The 18,998-nt window shown below is 34.6% G+C and overlaps 1 protein-coding gene across 1 annotated transcript in view; it reads left to right on the top strand.

Moving 5' to 3' along the window:
- Positions 1-18,998, top strand: part of LOC121378708 (glutamine-rich protein 2-like) — a 101,460-nt gene that overhangs the window by 34,469 nt on the left and 47,993 nt on the right. The window contains exons 6-8 of the mRNA XM_041506992.1: positions 11,435-11,656; positions 12,935-12,980; positions 16,701-16,777. Of these exons, the coding sequence (XP_041362926.1) occupies positions 11,435-11,656; positions 12,935-12,980; positions 16,701-16,777 (345 nt within the window). The remainder of the gene's footprint in view (positions 1-11,434; positions 11,657-12,934; positions 12,981-16,700; positions 16,778-18,998) is intronic.

Below are 18,998 nucleotides of genomic sequence, written 5' to 3'. Positions count from 1 at the left end.
TTGACCAAAATTTTAAATTACAAGATATTCAGTAAGAAGTCAAAAAACGCTACAGAACTTAGTAACAATAATGTTTCATTTGGTAAATTTCATCATCTACCAATGCTAAAGTGCAAAGGGATATCTGAAAAAGGCTCTTGACGATAGCTGACCTTGATAGTTGGATATGGGGTCAAAGGTCATCAATGTGCAACAGTTTTCATCAGAATGACCCATCATAAATAGTTGTCCAAACCATAGGTAATTCACAATATTTAATCCATACCTGTGACGTCACACTATTGTTCTAGGTGTAGATTATTTTTCAAGAATCAACACCTGCGAAACAATGCAATTTGAACTTTTTATGTATTCAGGTCATGCATTTTGAACCCACTAGTGACAGAACATATTCATTGTAAACAAGTACAATGCTTTAGCCTATGAGGTCAAACATATGCATCATCAAATAAATATGTAATTTAAACCTTATAAACCTGATACTAGTGGTGATAGTAATATATTCTGGCGGAACACAGCAAAGATTATCGGAAACTAAATCAGAAATCAGAGATTACATGTTTAGCATGTGCATCACACTTGATACCAACCATCCACTGCTGTGGATTTCCTGACCGAATCAGTTAGGTTAGGTCTGAAAGTATCCTATAGTTTTCGGGTTTTTAGTTTTGTCATTTTAACCAATATTTTCATTATAAAAAATAAAATAGAAGTTAATTTAGCAATCATGTAATTTGTTTTAATGAATAATGGATTAATTTGGAGAATGCACCCGGAAGTGTAGATTGATGAAAAATAATTAATTTGCCCCTATGGGGCTTGTGAATGATTTTTCACAAATCTACGCCTCCTTGTACATTCTCCTTGTACATTCTCCAAGATGATCAAAGCTTTCCGTTTGTCTCCCTTAGCACTCGCCGTCAAAGCTACTGTACACCCCTTTTTAGCACCGCCGGTGTGAGAGATTCGCACAGTCTTTGCTTCTTTGACCTCATTTGTGTATTTTGGTACAGTGTCAAATCTAACCATCGTCTGGTCCATATTCGCTATATTGTAATCTGTGTAGTCCCATTTCTGTCTTAAAGCGCGGATTGCTGAATGAAAACCTGAAATTTTCTCCTTGTAATCACTCGGGATTTTCTGTGCGTCGTTTGTCCCCCATCTGATTCCCACCGAATATCGCTGCTTCCACCTACGTAGCCACCCGTTTGATGCCTGGAACTTCTGTACTGTAAGCTGATTGGCAACTTCTCGGGCCTTGCTTGGCAGAAAGTATTTGGACACGCATCTACCTTCTGCCCGCTCATCCTTGAACCATTCAAAGACGGCTTGATCCATTTCGGTGTTCATTGCTTCCGCTCCACTACCAATATTCTTTCGTTTGCTATCTTTGCCTTTCGAAAACATCAGCAATTTCTCGTAATCTTTGTCCCACAGTCGAACCTGTTTTCTTGAAATGCCATATTCTCTTTCAGCCGCGGACAGATTTCGGCCATTACATCTAAACCAGCCAACAACATCTAACTTATCTTTTACAGTATACCGTTTGCGTACGAAAGGCATGTTCAGTGTATATTGGTGAAAACAGAAACTATGTGTAATTTTTAAGACCCACTATATAGCATTTCTCAGTAATTACCCCAAGCGAGCTTGTTTATCAATATTACTCACCTTTTCTATTCATTTTGTTTGATGCATAATATTTCCTCTCAATTCGTTATGTGTGATTAGTACTAAATAAACCTAATGATATTATAAAAACACAGATGTGGCTGCATCGTTTGTGTTAAACTCTTATTTCTTTTATTTTATTCATTAATGAGAGAGCATGTGCGCCTCAACTGAGAATTAACAACAAAAACAACAGTCAATTAATTAAAATGCTTACCACACCATTCAACCAATCATGAGTTGGTTGTCAATCAAGGCAGTCTTCACGCCCTCTTCCATACCTCACAACAGTCAGTTCATGGGATGTCACAAGTAGTATTACGAATCAACCAATCAGAAAGGTTTTTGTTGTAGCTATTTTTACTGTAGGCCAGGAAGGTCGGCTTTCATCAAAGACACAAGTGAAACAGACATACTTTAGGTTTCATGAAATGGTCGCTTTGTTGATCAAAGTACAATAGCCGACAGTGAAATTGTTGATTGCATATGACTGTAGTGTGTTTGTGGCTGGGTGGGGTGGGGGGATGGTACATAGTACTAAAATTATGCACTTTATTGGTAATATAATCGTATTTATTAAGCTATAAAAAATAAAAACAACACAAACTACAACATTGTTTTAAATCATTTTAATACTTGTTATTTTGGGACCAGTTTGTCACCCAACGATCTTTTGAACTTTCAGTGAATTTTGATAGCAAACATACTACATATTTGGGTATGGACTTATTCAAGGATATAGGCCTAATTCTTTAGATCTGCTAAAAATGGGAGTGGGCTTATTCACAGGCATGGGCTTATTTCCGGTCAAATACGGTACTTAAAAACGTTCTTGAAGGGATTTCTCATATTCTCAAATGTAAAAAAAAAAAAGGGGGGGGGGGGGGCACGTTAGATCTGACACTGGGATATCTAAACTTAATGGTTGGGGTATGGGGGTCAAAGGTCATCAAGGTGCAACACTGTTTTCAATTCAAATCTAATGCACCTAGAATCAAGCATACATGTTAGTACCATCAGTACAGTTCACCTGTTAGTAGGTTGCTTGTCAGTACTGATCTGGACTTGGTAGAACAGCACCTTGAGAAGTGTTCAAACTTGAATCAACTTAGGTATTTTCTTTATGCCATAGCAAGAGAAATGTCATTGATCTGTTCTACCAAGTTGAGATCAGTACTATCAAGATGTTTTCCAAAGTGCTTAAAGTTCATTTCAAAGTTCGCCTTTAGATCTGCAGATTTAAGTTGCAAACTTTGTTAGTACTCTCACAGCAAACATATCTGACATAACTTGATACAACATGGACAGGAATGTTCCTGGTTGTACTCCCAACAAAGTTCTTCCAGTATATCATATTAGAGGTTTGACCAATAATATAAGGCTAACAAAAGGACATAGGTGTCATTGCATAGCAACACTACCCTGGTTGAACCATAATTAACTATGTAGAAGGAATGAGTCTTACGTCTGCTTCCTCAATATCTATGTCAACATGTAATACACCGAATTCTTACAACTAACAAATTCCTAAATATGATTAATTATATTGATTCCAATGCCTGTAGTTTTTGCAACAAATCACCTGAAACCATACAACACCTTCTATTTGAATGTAGTTTAGTACATTCTTTGTGGGAAGCAATAGAAGAATGGATAAGAAATGAAACTGGAATTAATATTACTCTAAGCAGAGACATAGTTATGTTAGGCATGATCAACAACGAAAAAGGTGATTTTGTAAATTGGCTGACTATCAACATAAAATATTATATTTACTGTATGAAAATACAAAAAAGAAATTTACATGTCAATGCTGCGAAAAATATTCTACAAAATAATTTTGAAATAGAAAAATATATTTATTATAAAAATTGCAACTAGGAAGCATTTCATAAGCAATGGACACCCTATAAAACACTCTTTGAAAGAATGTTTTAATTAAACATAATGCTTTGAATGTTCACTTGGAAATAGAGTACTAATAAAAATGTCATTCTCTAATACTCTCTCAATATCCCCACAACTTCATTATACTTATCTACTGCTGTTGCACCCTCTCCCTCTCCCTCTCCCTCTCCCTCTCCCTCTCCCCCTCCCTCTCCCTCTCCCCCTCCCTCTCCCTCTCCCTCTCCCCCTCCCTCTCCCCCTCCCCCTCCCTCTCCCTCTCCCTACCCGTCTTATAATAATAATAATAATAATAATAATAAAATTCTTTATTTTCAGAGGGTAAACACATTCAGTACAAGGTGACTGGTCTCCCATGAGGCCCTCTCTAATCTATACATGATATTATAAATACATACATTCAAAGAAACAACATCAGCATACATGTAATATGTATAGCATGAGGAACAATAGCACATATTATGAATATATAAATAATATTTAAATCAATTTTATAAGAAACTTGAGTCAGTGATAACTCAATACATCATAATTATTTTAACAAACACATCAAAATCAACAACACAGGTATATATTTTATAAATATCATAGAAAGCATTAACATATTTAAATAGCATATTTTGTTTAGATACTATTGTTTAAATATGTACTTTGTAAGGCAGTGACCACGGCTCCCCAACCTGTTCACTGTCTATGTTCTGGGGGACAATAAATCATTAAAAAAAAACAAAAAAAAAACAAACAACCATGTAATACCATGGAATTGGTGTTGTTCAGTATGCTCATACATGGTTCTATATTGGACTCTCTGGAAAAGACAGTTCCACTAATCAATATATCTGTGTTGGAGATAGGGTTTTTCATAATGAAATTCAGCCGTTGCTTCTGTAGTTTGACCTTTTTGCTGGATCATACCCAGAAAGCATCATATCATTCATATCAATGGGTGTTCATCCGGTGAAATGTGCATTGTGTCATGAATTAGAAAGGAATTTAACTGAAAGACTGAAAAATGAGGACAGCTAGTATCATCATTGTTGATGTGATGAGACTCCTTTTACAAATGCAACTGATATTGTTTAACCTTTAGACTACTGGATTAATTTTTGACAAAAACCACATTGAGTGGGTACAAGTTTAATTTTTACTCACATATATTCACTTAAATAATTTATAAATACATAAAATAAAGTTCATATAATGAATCGGTAAGTATTATTTTCATGGGTTTTTATGATTTTTATGATATTTGAGATCAGTTAAAGCGACATACCCTAGTTTTTCAACACTAAGGCATACTTTTTTACTATTAGAGCCGCTTTTGATAACAGAAATTATACTATGCTTAGATTTTATTGTTTTGATTATCCATGTTCGTGTTACGGTGATCCTGGTGTTTTTAATATCACAAAATGCATTTCTCATATTTTTAAAAACACACGTGCGTCTGAGAAGTATCAGTTATGGAGTCGAGTTTTAGTCTATTTTTAGAGGGTATTTCACTATTTCAAAGTCACAGACTCATGTTTCACTCCATTGTATCTTTATCCAAATGTGTTACATGTTTGTAGATTAACTAAACTTAGTGTTAATTTCCACGGGTTGAAACTAGGGTCTGTCCCTTTAATGTTGAATAAAATTAGGCCAAAAATTTTAAAAGTCGCATTTACTTAACGGCATTTGTGGCCAGCTGTCCAGTATTTATGTCTTATTATTCCTGATAACAGTGGTTTTCTGACCTGAATTAAAAAAAAAACGAACTACGATTCATATCCCAATATTTGGTGATTTTCGTTGTTGGTAAAAGATCAAATTTATTATCAAATTAGCTGTCACAATCAGCTATCGATCCCTGAAAATTACTGCCATGTGCCACCATTGTTGTCAAACGAAAATACTTGCCGAAAACCACTTTTTAAACTCAAAATTAAAAGTTATTTTCCAAAGAAAAACACCAACTAAAGATACAGGAAGCTGGATTGACTTCTGTTTCCTGTTAGTGTCGTGTGCAAAACGGTGGGAAATATGAATTGGGGAATACACTGTATAGTGTACAGTATGTCGACTGGCGTGACGTCGGGCGAGATATCTCGCCTGCAGTAGTCAGAGGGTTAAGACATATGCAAATATTTGAAAAGTGAGACGAAATTACTTGTTTCATTGGATGCTTTCTGGGCATCATCCAACAAGTTACTCTGGAATTTTATCGTGGAAAACCCTGTCACCAAGAAAAATATAGTGATTAGAGGAATTGATATTTCCAATGTAGAACCAGGTATGGCCATTTTGCAAACAATCCTGTGCCATTACCACATATTGACATATGTAGATATTGAGAAAGCAGATGTAATACTTTAAATATGAAGAATAAATCTTATTCTTTATTGCTTATGCCATCCATGTAGTTAGTTACAATTCAACAAGTGTAATGTAGCTATCCAGTGACATCGATGTGCTTGTGTTAGCCTTACAGTCTAATATGGTGGACTGAAAGAACTCTGGGTGTGAGCTTGTGTTAAGAATACATCCAGGTACATTTCAGTTCATATTTTTGCAACAAAAGTCTGATCAGATTTCTGCATGGTCCTCACCAAAGTGTATTATTTAACTGGCTATGATAGTAATAGTATTTTATCAACTAAAGCTGCAGGTCTTTAGGTGAATCCTGAATGAAAAATCCTGTTACAGGATAGTAATGATCTGGAGTGCTTATATGTGGATCATCACACAATTCTAAACTAAGCTATTTTCTTTTCCACCATAGCAAGAAAACTATCCTTGATCTAACTCCAACAAGCCATGCAAACAAAGGGGTTTGATCCCAGGGGCTTTATGTTCGAATTGGATCATGGTATCATAAAACTTTCTGCTGGTCAGCAGTTGCTATCAGCTTTTCAACTCCCTGCAAATTTGTCCAAATTTTTGTGGTTGCCTAATAGCAAATAAAGGGTAGAAGAACCTAATGAACATAAAAGGAGCTGAATATGCAGTGGACAAATATGGTTTTGACAACTGTTTATGATGATGTGTCATTCTAATAAAAGCAGTGTTACACCTTGATGACATTTGACCCCATATCCGATCGTCAAGGTCAGCTAATGTCATGAAAGTTTTTCAGATATCCCTTTGCTCTTTAGCATTGGTAGATGATACAAGTTACAAATGGAACATTATTGTTGCAAGTTCTGTGGTGTTTTTGACTTCTTAACGAAAATCTAGTAATTTTGCATTTTGGTTAAAATTTCAAATGCCATCTAAAGGGTTAATATGTTACATTTTTCAAAGGTTATGATTTTAGAAACTTACCTAAGATGTCTGTCTTGCAGGAAAGCTAAATAAACAATGCCTATCTTTATTCTGAACTTTTGAGAGTCCATTATAATTTTGGGGGAAGGTCGTAATTTAAAGGCAACACCCTGATGATGTCATAATTTGACCTCTGTTGACCTTGAAAATTATCCAATCTAAAATATCTTTATTCATTTTGGTGGGTAAAATGCTGTGGTATATTGATATCTTGCCAAGTTATGTCAAATTTAATTTTCCCTACCCCTAATTTTTTGTCACTTTTTCAACATGTTAATATTGTACATACGGTCAAATTTCTTACTTATTGCCAGGAATCAGAATGTCCACCCTGATTTTTATGGTGGCCCAGGTGGTCTCCTTATGAAATATGGAGGGTGATTTAGGGGACCTCTCATGCATGCAAAAGGTCGCCAGCTCCAGGAGTACTACTAGACCAGTAGACTGATTTGTGTACAATATTTCATAAAGTTATCTTGAACAATTTTGGAATGGTGCTGTGGAAACTGTGAATGAAAGAGTAAATTTGGGCATTCTGTCTATTAGTAACAGAAACAAATGTTAAAAATTAAAACTCCTTCAGCAAAAGGCTTTACAAGACCACTAGATTAATATGTGTACAATGTTTAGTAATGTTATCTTGAATGGTTTTGGAGTAGTGCTCTGGAAACTGAATTTGAATACTCTGGATATTGGTTTTCATGGTAACAGAAAAAATATTGAAAGTAAAAACTACCTCATAGCAAAAGGCACTACTAGACCACTAGCTTAAGATGTGAACAACATTTCATGAAGTTATCATAAACAGTTTTGGAGTTGCACTCTGGAAACAGGCAATGAAACAATGAATTTGGCTATATATTTCTATGATAACAAAACAAAATATCAAAAATGAAAACTTATAACAAAAGGCACCACTATCCCACTATATACTGATATATGTACAAAGTTTACTGAAGTTATCTTGAATGGTTTTGGAGTTGTGCTCACTCCTAAACTGTGAATTTGGTCATTCTGGCTATTTGTTGGCTATTTGTTTCCATGGTAACAAAAGAAATATCACAAATGAAAACGTCCTTGTTTAATTAATAAAAAAGGTTGAGGAAATGAATGACACCCCAGCAAAAAAAATACATCAGCTATTGGGTGTCAAGGAATGGTAAATACAGGAAATAAAAAGTACCTTTTGTCAAATATATCATGTCAGAAAGTTATTGTTAGATTATCCAATATCTTGCATTTATTGTGTATGAAGCCAAAACACGGGTGTGAAAAGTGACTGTCACTGACTGTTGCATTTTTACATGGAGTACAACTAATAATGTTAGTAGAATGATGGAAAGGTTTCAGGCAGGCTCATTTTGCCCGAATGTGAAGACTTGCTCTCGCACCTGTGGGGTGAGGGGTTGGGGGATGATTGTATACATTCTCTAATATTAAATTAAATAAAAGTTACTGAAACATTTTCTACACATTAGGTATGACAACAGCTACCAGTACACTTTTTTCTGCAGCTAACGGTACAAATTCAATAAAATTTAGGTCTGATCAGACGGATCTACCAATAAACAGGTGATATGTCCTTTAGTGTTTTAATATTTAATGTGTTTTGTTTCTCCTGTAACTATAATTTATACCTACATGTCATTAAAAATGACAAATAATGTTTAAAATGTGTGTGATATATGCTGCTGAACCATCGGTTGATACAGGTTTATGATGGAATAAAACAGAAAACATGTAATAGTTCAACAAAGAATTTCATAATAACAGTTTACTTAACACATTGCTTTTCAGATGAGATATTTAATTTAACATCACCATTCACGATTTGGCTGATAGTAAATAACCAACTGTACTCCAGCTAACTTCTCTGTTGCTTTGATAAATTGCAGTTAACAAAACACATTCACTTTTTTTCAGATACTATAGACAAGTATTGGGGAGAACTTTTCAGGGGAAATTTACAAGGGGAGTGGAATTAATTTGGGTGATTTAACTGGGGGAAAAAATAGCCAAGGGTAAAATGCCCTAGAATCTGATAGAAGATGAAATTATTAAATTATTTTTGCAATGATAAAAAAACCCTGTTTTGTCTCTAAAACAGTAAATGAACTTGAAAGGCATTGAGAAATTATAACTAAAGCTGATAATATTTTATTAGAAAATGTGTACCGTTCTCATAAAAAATACATTGAAAATAGCAATAGCAGGGATTTCTTAGCAGATTATTTTATCTAGACTGTTTGTCTAGGACAAAAGTTACTATTTAGTGGTCTAATACCTCTCCATTGGAGCTGGTAATGGAATGTGAAACCAGGATCTACCACCCTTAAACCTAATGGCCTAACAGCAGAGTCATCAAGACCGGTTATTGGCTTTCTGAAATAGCCATATTTATTCTCCACGATAGCTGTATTTAGCTTTCTCCTGTGTGGATTAATTAGTAACCAGCGATCTTATGTACATTAGAATGCGGTATTTCAGTGTATGTCGACGAGATCCTTGTGGCTGTATCAGATTAGCAATCAATAGGATTAGTTCATTGTTATGATCCTCTTGAGGTTTCGTGCTTGATGGCTGCCCGATGGGAGTTATAAAACACTGAATGTTAGCTACTTTTGACACGCACTGTCATGTATGGTGTGGCCAGTGTGTGATGGATCAGCTACCTTAAATCTGTTAATGTGTGTTACATGAGTTTGGCAGCATGTATTTCATGGAGAGTTAATGATTTTTAAGATAATTATACCTGTCACACTGGCACCAGTGGCACATGTGGTTAAGCTATATAGTTTAACACTGTTACATATTGATATCATTTATCAGGACCCATTCCAATCCATAGCACCACACAAGACCACCACAGTGACTTCTCTCTCACTAACACTTAACCTTTGTCATAGTCAAACATCCCAAATAGCTTAATGTGGACAGTCATGATCAGCTTAAACCATAAATAGGTAGAATAAGAATAAAATTAAAAGAGTATATACTCGCCCACCTTTAACATATACCTACCAGTTGAAGGCTAAAACTATGGCTGCATCTACTAAATAGCAAACGTTTCAGTATTTTTGCCATTATTTAAAGGAAGGCTAAATTAAGGCTTTTTGACTGCTACATATTTTTATCTATAATATATTTAACAAGATTTTTCTATAATAATAAAAAAAAAAAAAATATAATTTATTAATTAATTATCAAAATACTGACACTTTCACTATTTAGTAGATGCAGCCATTGTTTTAACTTTTGACAATGAACCCCACATAGTGAGTGTGCAGTGCATTAGTTTTGTGACCCCCACATTAGTTTTGTTACTCTGCATTAGTTTTGTGATCCAGTCACAGTGGGATAAATTTGTACCACATGTTTTCCTGACAACAAACACTTCAATTTCAGACTGTATAAATGCACAGTTGCCATATTAAAGGGACAGACCCTAGTTTTTAAACACAAAGGCATATTTTTCACCTAGATCCTAGTTTCAACCTATAAAAATTAACACTAAGTTTGGTTAATTTACAATCGTGAAACAAATTTGGATACAACAGAGTGAAACAAGAGAAACAATTGAAAGACCCTTAAAAATAGACTAAAACACGACTCCATAATCATTGCTTCTCAGAGGCACGTGCGTTTTTAAAAATATAAAAAATGCATTTTGTGGTGTTAGAAACACCAGGATGACCAGAAACACTTTGGTTGTATGTAAATGGATAATCTAAACAATAAAATATAAGTAATGTTTGACTTCAGTGATCATAAACAGTTCTAATGGTGAAAAATATGTCTTAGTGTTTAAAAACTAGAGTCTGTCCCTTTAACACCATCTTGTAATGTGCGGTCGTCTCACTACAGTGTATACTACCATTATCTGTAACACACGTTGGTTAGTGGCTTCATTGTCGACCTATGTATACTGCAGGTCAAGTAATCATATTCTGGGAGCTTTTGATTATTTAATTAAAGTATTATTATTATTATCATCAAAATAAGCGTTCTTTGTTGGAAAGAATGTTTAATACGACACACCAGCACAAAAATACATATTGGCTATGGCACCCAATAGCCGATGTGTATTTTTGTGCTGGGGTGTCATGTTAAACTTCTATTCCAACAAAGAATGCTTATTTTTATAATAAAAAAATAATACTCCTTTATTAATTATTTGTATTTTTCTATTATTGTTATAGCAAAAGCAAGTATTGTGTATATCTGTAGTGGTCCAAAAGCCTTAATTTAGCATTCCTTTATTATGGGTATGATTTTAGCGAAGTGAACTGTTATCTTGGCTTCCGAGATCGTCATCACACATTTTGTAACAAAAACTAATCTAATGCCAAAAATAATGAAATAGTAAAATTAACATATATGAGCATAAATACTGGGTATAATTCAACACTAAAATCTTGCAATATTGGTAAATGTTTTTGAATAAATTTCTGATATCCTTAAGTTCACCCTCCCAAGTTACAAACTAATATTTTGATGGGGGGAAAAAAAGACAAATATAAGCAAATATATATGGTGTATTAACTGCTTACAGACAAGCCGACCTTCAACCGCCGGACCCCTGTCAGCCCGATCAGAACAAGAAAAACCACCTGTAGTTCCATCACCACGGCCATCATCTCGAAGTATTTCCAGGACCAGTCTCGACAGTGCTACACACTCTGGACCATCGCCCAAGCTTCTGGACGTCTTAGAAAATCTTGGCTCATTAACTGCTGATCATGCAGCCCTTAGACTCAGGGTAGAGAAACTGGAGGTAAGTTGACTGATAATCATGCAGTCCTCGGACTCAGGGTAGAGAAACTGGAGGTAAGTTGACTGATGATCATGCAGGCTTCAGGCTCAGGGTAGAGAAACTGGAGGTAAGTTGACTGATGATCATGCAGTCCTCAGACTCAGGGTAGAGAAACTGGAGGTAAGTTGACTGATGATTATGCAGTCCTCAGAGTAGAGAAACCGGAGGTAAGTTGACTGATAATCATGCAGCCCTCAGACTCTGGGTAGAGAAACTGGAGGTAAGTTGACTGATAATCATGCAGCCCTCAGACTCAGGGTAGAGAAACTGGAGGTAAGTTGACTGATGATCATGCAGTCCTCAGAGTAGAGAAACCGGAGGTAAGTTGACTGATAATCATGCAGCCCTCAGACTCAGGGTAGAGAAACTGGAGGTAAGTTGACTGATAATCATGCAGCCCTCAGACTCAGGGTAGAGAAACTGGAGGTAAGTTGACTGATAATCATGCAGTCCTCAGACTCAGGGTAGAGAAACTGGAGTTAAGTTGACTGATGATCATGCAGGTTTCAGGCTCAGGGTGGAGAAACTGGAGGTAAGTTGACTGATGATCATGCAGTCCTCGGGGTAGAGAAACCGGAGGTAAGTTGACTGATGATCATGCAGTCCTCAGACTTAGGGTAGAGAAACTGGAGGTAAGTTGACTGATGATCATGCAGCCCTCAGACTCGGGGTAGAGAAACTGGAGGTAAGTTGACTGATGATCATGCACCCTCAGACTCATGTAAGTTAATAAATTTTCAGCCCTAGTGATGATTAATCATATTTGTTTACTTACCTTTGTTTGACACCCAATAGGCGATGTATTTTTTTTGTCCTGGGGTGTTGTTAAACATTAAATTCATTCCCTAGTGAAGAGAGTCGAGAAATTTCAGGTAAGTTAATAAATATGCAGCTCTAGTGATGAGGGTAGAGAACGCTGACGTTGAAGGCAGCCCTAGTGTTTAACGTAGAGAAATTTGATAGCAATGGTCATGCCAAACACCTTATCTGGTGCCTGTAATATTGCATCCCTTTGTACTAATCTGTAAGAGTAGCTTATGTGGTAGCAGTGGCTGCTCTTGTGGTAGCAGTGGCTTCTCTTATTCCCTAGAACCAAGTATTGCAATTACATTATGATAAACACCTAACTTATTCATTAAACAATATGCTGATGTATTATTAAGCAAGTATCCCTACTAAAATGAGGTGAATTGTTTGTTTGTTGTTGTTTTTTTTAGTTATTAAATTTGTGTTTTTCAGGAAGAAATGAAAAACAAGTTGGACAAAGGAGCCCTTGATAGTCTTAGTACGTTTATTGTTTTAAAAAAATTTTTATCTTGTATTTTGTTTAAAAAATGATAATAATAATAATAAAAATAAATGTTATAAACCATAAAAAATCATTAAAATTAAAATGTCATTAATTTTAAATATCAATGTTTAAAATGCACCAAATATATATAATGAGAATTGTTTCTCTTTATACATGACAGTGGATTTCAGTATATTATTTAAATTTTTCATAATGCAGAAATTGTATCACACCCAAAAAAGAACAAAGAAAAAAAGAAGAGAAAACCCAAACATTATATAAACTAACACTAAAAACACAGAAGTTATTAATCTTCAAACTTGTCCTTTTGGAAATCATTGTTAATAATGATTTGTGACTGTTAATTTAAATTTTTATAGACGTGTGTGTGTATATATATATATATATATATATATATATATATATATATATATATATATATATATATATATATATATATATATATATATACACACATATATACATACATACATACATACATACATACATACATACATACATACATACACACACACATATTATTATTATTATTATTATTATTATTATTATATTCTTCTTGTTCATTATGAATAGAACAAAAAAGTGGGAAAAACCCCAAAACCTTACACCAACTTACCCTAATTTTTGACAAATGCCATCATTCATACAACTAATTATTAATTATACGAACCCTTGCCAAAATAAAAACATATTGCTATTTTAAGGACAGATAGCTAATTAAATGTGTTTTTTACCTTGTTAAGTATTTTCAGGATCATTTGTTACAAGTGTACAATTAACAAAATGTGTAATTTTTTTGTTCAACAGTGGATCAAATCACCACTTTGTATGATATAAACGACAAACCTATGGTTATACATGTGCCAGAGATTCAAAAGGTAGAGGTCAGTACGACCTACACACAAACGACTCCAGAACCTGAACCAGTTGTTCCGAAACCGGAACCAATTGTTCCAACACCTGAGCCAGTTCCTGAAAAACTGCTCATTGAGAAAGTGGAAATCATTGAAAGAGTGATAGAAAAGCCTGTAACTGATACAAGTCCTGGTATTCAGAAATGTTTCATTCAGTAGATCCATTAGTATAGGCTTTAACATTTTTAGTTTACCCCCCAAAATAACTGATTTAGTTGTTAGTAGTAAAGTAAATTGCTAGTGTAACATTAGATAGTAAGTGTAATTTGTTCCATTCTGTTATCCCAGGTTTCAGTATTTGATGTTGTATGCACATTTCCAATTATAATTTATTCTCGGTTTAGGTCCCCAAAACTAAAGGCTCCCTGTGACATTGTGATCTGTTTTCATCTTGCATTATGTGTCTTGCATAAATGTTTCACATCTTTGATTTCTTCAAAATTACTTGACAAATTGCAAACAAATTAAATGGGATTTTTCCTAATTGGAACATGCATTTGAGAATTTGCTCATTGTGATCCCTCATATATGTTTTTTTAGATTTGTGAATTTCATTAATGTTAGGACTACTGTTTGCATTTTAAGTGTAATTCCATCAAAACCACTAGTCTCAGACCACTTCCAAGTGAGTTGGTAAAAAATTTTTTTATGAATTTGATCATTCTGATCCCCCCTCCCCCTCCCCCCCCCCTTTCAAGAAAATGGGTGTCCTGCACTCCCTGAGTCAAGTTGGTGGAGTCAACAATTTACTCAGGTGACCGTTTAAGCCTATGGACCTCATGTTTGTGATAGTTCTTTCTGGGGATAAAAGAAGTTAGTTTCAGAGTGTCCTATTAATTAAAGTTTTGAAAAAGTCTGATTCTCTTACAAGAAACAAGAATAATGAAAGAGCATTTTCCAGATAACATAAACCATTATGCAGACTTGTGTTACTTTGATAAATTAAAATTTCACACATTCACGGCAGAAAAAAAAAAATTCAAAGTGTTTAGGTTAGAATGCTGTTATCATTATTAAAGTTTGCACTGAGAGAGATTGCATATGTGCGTAACTGTACATGATTGAGTGTTCATGTGCATGCACGTGTGTGTGTGTGTGTGTGTGTGTGTGTGTGTGTGTGTGTGTGTGTGTGCATTTTTTGTTTATGTTTTGAACTGAATTTGGTGTATGTTGTTTTTAATTAAGCTCTCTTGACATAAGATTAATTTCCGCAGGCAACTCTAATTCTTTACATCACATCATTAGTGTGCAATACTGCATGCATACTTAAGCTTTATACATTAAGATTATTAAGTAATCCCCTCAAGGCAAATGTTTTTAAGTCATAACTTTGCCTAATAAGTCAGTAATTTGATACTTCAAGGTAGCTGACTTCCACAGACTGGATTTTATGGACCCATTCATTCTTACCTGGTTCATTAGAAAATGTTTTAATCCCATCACTCAATCCATTCGCTCATTATCCAATAATCCATCCATCCATCCATCCATCCATCCATCCATCCATCCATCCATCCATCCATCCATCCATCCATCCAGTGACCTTTCTACTCACCCACCAACCATCCATCCATCCAAAACTCACCCACCAACCCATCCATCCACCCACCCATCCATACAATCTATCAACTCATCCAGTGATAATCCACTCACCCACCATCCATCTATTCATCCATCCATCCATCCATCCACCTATCCATCCAACTCATAATCAATTCATTTATTAAATTTGCATCCAAGCATTCATCCACTATCTGTCCATCCATTCATGAAGCAAAATATATCATGGTTATAGAATAGAACCTATAAAATTATAACATTAAATGACATTGCACGCACCTGATAAATATTACTGATTATGTACATTCCTAGGTGTGTTATTGTTAATTTGCTTTCAGTGTTAGTATTTAGAATACTTATTGTGACTAGTAGTCAGACTCACCAATGTGGATTAATTTATTTTTAGTGTCCAGTGTTTTTAGTCGTAGTGTACTGTTAAAGTAGTACAATGTAGTTAGATATTTGTATATAATGTATAAAACATAAAGTATGCTGATACAGTGTACATGTACATGTAGTTCCTTAAATATTTGTCAAGAAATTTAGATATTTGGTTATATACTGGTATTATATAATTACATTCTAACATACTTTCTAACATATTTTTTATTAAACAAGTGCTGGTAACTAAAATGTAATAAGCTTTAAAATGTTTTCAAAAATTAAAAATAGTGAAAAAAAAGACACTTTAAATTTTAAAACATTTTTCATTGTTTGTATTAATTTGTTCTCATACAGTGATTATCCATTTAATATATTGCAGTATGACTACTATATGGTAACTTTATATGCTTTGACAATGGTTTAGTTAAGACAAAGTATTTGTGCAGTATGGATAGCTCTGCTGTCTTCTGGTCAGAACACTGGACTCTCAACCTATGAAGCATTCATTATTGATGTCAGTAGTAAGGGATTGCAGTAGGTGGTTGGTAATGCTTAACAAAGTGACCACTGAGTGAGGAATAGCATCTGTGTAGCAACTGATCATTACCAGAGACGAGGATTGAGATGTGCTGTTGGATGACCAAAAAAGAAAAATAGGAGTTGCTGTTTTTGTGGGAGGAACAGATGGACATAAAAGAAAGGGGAAAAGATGTTAGTGGCAGGGAGAGAAGACAAAAATGTATTTGTGCTAGATTATGTAGCAAAATAGCGGTATAAAAATATATAATTTTGCTGTTTGAACATGTTGATAACTTTTCTGATCCTTGTGCTTCAGGTGCATCAAATGACATTTTGGAACAACTACATAACCTAATGAAGGATATTGAAAACATGCAAAGCATGCGTGATAAGGTTTGTGGATGTTTATTATTAAATGGGCTCCCAGTAATAGTCTTTCATTGACAGATATTGCCTAATGCATGGCATAGAGCCATGAATTAAAAGTGCATTTTAAGAGTTGAATTTGCCAGATTTTGCTATTTTTACATGCATTTTTGATAAATAACTATAAATTAATTGATCCTCCATAGAAATTTTATAAAAATTGTAATGTGTTACCATTTGGTGTAAACTGGTTTTGTCGAGAATCCTTGGTGAAAAATATAAAATAATAGATCTATTTTAAATAGCCATAATAACATTTTTCTCTCTTTTTTAAAAATCAAAATGGAGATGCAAGTCAAAGTCTAACTGATGTCATGTATTAACCTGTCGGTCACCATATTGGATTTTGCAATAATATAAATTTAAAAAATAGTGGTTATTAAAATCATTTCAATGTAATTTTCTATGGGCATGTAATTCAGTGTATAATCTTTACATGTCACAATGGAAATGAATACATATTTTTGGTCATTAAGACTGCCCCTTTACTCTTTCAAGTAGGAGCTGGATTATTGATAGCACTATACCAAATAGCATCTCAGTTGGGTCAAAGTTTGAAGTGACCCAGGCCAAACAGTTAATAGAGCAGTTAATACTGCCAGTCTTGTGATTCGTAATAATTGTCACTGGCTGTTGTCAATAAAATTTTATTTTATTTTACTTTTTATTATCATTATTATTTTATTTGTTTTGAGGTGGTTTGGGGTCAAGGTCAAGAAATGCATGAAATTTTATTTATATCTATTAAGTACCAGTATTGTTTTTAAAATATATATAGGGTATGTGTAAAACTAAACACTACAATTTTGTCCAAATCTATGGGTGGCTCTTATATCAAAGTTGAACTTCCTTCAGTTAATACTGTGGGGCAAGGGTGTTGTAGTATTCATATTTATAATACAATACCATGGTTTATAATTTGTTTGATGTGTAGCTTACAGTATTTTAATCACGTAATATTATGTTAATATTGGATTTTATAGTACAACCCATAGGCTGTTATTTACCTCATGGTTTAAAATATATTTGTTCATATTCAAGTGTTACGTCAAATAGAACGTCATGTGGGGCGTAACACCTCAGCATCATACAATTGGTGCACTGTCACCGTACCAGAACATTAGTTAAACAAGCTCTGTGATATAAATTAAAATCAATTATAGGTAATAAATAGGATATTAAACTTGCTACCATTTCGTATCATGTTTATGTCCCTTGTGAAATCATTTCCTATGTCATTCGCTAAAGCTTGTGACAACTGAAAATTATTTCACTCAGGACCTAAACATGATACGAAATGAAAGCTTGTTTAATATTCTATAATCATTAACCAAGAAAATGGAAGATTACTGATTTTGTGATATTTCAGTAGTAAAAAATTGTTACAAAAATAATTTGCCTAATACATTTTGCCATTGGGTAATAATAATTATAAAGTCAAATACAGATTTATATGGGCTTTTTGAAACTCATTAATTTTGGAAATACTTTACCCTGACATACTTTGTGAAAATAATATAATTGGGCCTGAATGTCACCAGTATGTGTTATTTGAATGTATGTATCAAATTTGTGTATGACAATTTTGTATTTGACCATTTGCGAACATCAGATATCCCTATTCTAATTCAATAAATCCATTTAAAAAAGGTTTTTGCTTGTAAATATAGTAATTTTTCAGAAAGTAAGCAGTGTTACAAAAACCTTGTCACTACTATTGTAATACAACTGTAGCTCCTAATGGCAATGACAAGCATTATTACTGATTTCACTTACTCTAATTCTTATCGCGACAACTGATGCTCAATAACCGGCCTCAGTGGTGTCGTGGTTAAGCCATTGGACATAAGGCTGGTAGATACCGGCCTCAGTGGTGTCGTGGTTAAGCCATTGGACATAAGGCTGGTAGATACCGGCCTCAGTGGTGTCGTGGTTAAGCCATTGGACATAAGGCTGGTAGATGCCGGCCTCAGTGGTGTCGTGGTTAAGCCATTGGACATAAGGCTGGTAGATGCCGGCCTCAGTGGTGTCGTGGTTAAGCCATTGGACATAAGGCTGGTAGATGCCGGCCTCAGTGGTGTCGTGGTTAAGCCATTGGACATAAGGCTGGTAGATGCCGGCCTCAGTGGTGTCGTGGTTAAGCCATTGGACATAAGGCTGGTAGATGCCGGCCTCAGTGGTGTCGTGG

Source organism: Gigantopelta aegis, chromosome 8 (assembly GCF_016097555.1).
Source record: "Gigantopelta aegis isolate Gae_Host chromosome 8, Gae_host_genome, whole genome shotgun sequence".
NCBI lineage: Eukaryota > Metazoa > Mollusca > Gastropoda > Neomphalida > Peltospiridae > Gigantopelta > Gigantopelta aegis.
Note: the sequence above shows the minus strand (reverse complement) of the source record. Positions and strands in the feature narration are given on the sequence as shown.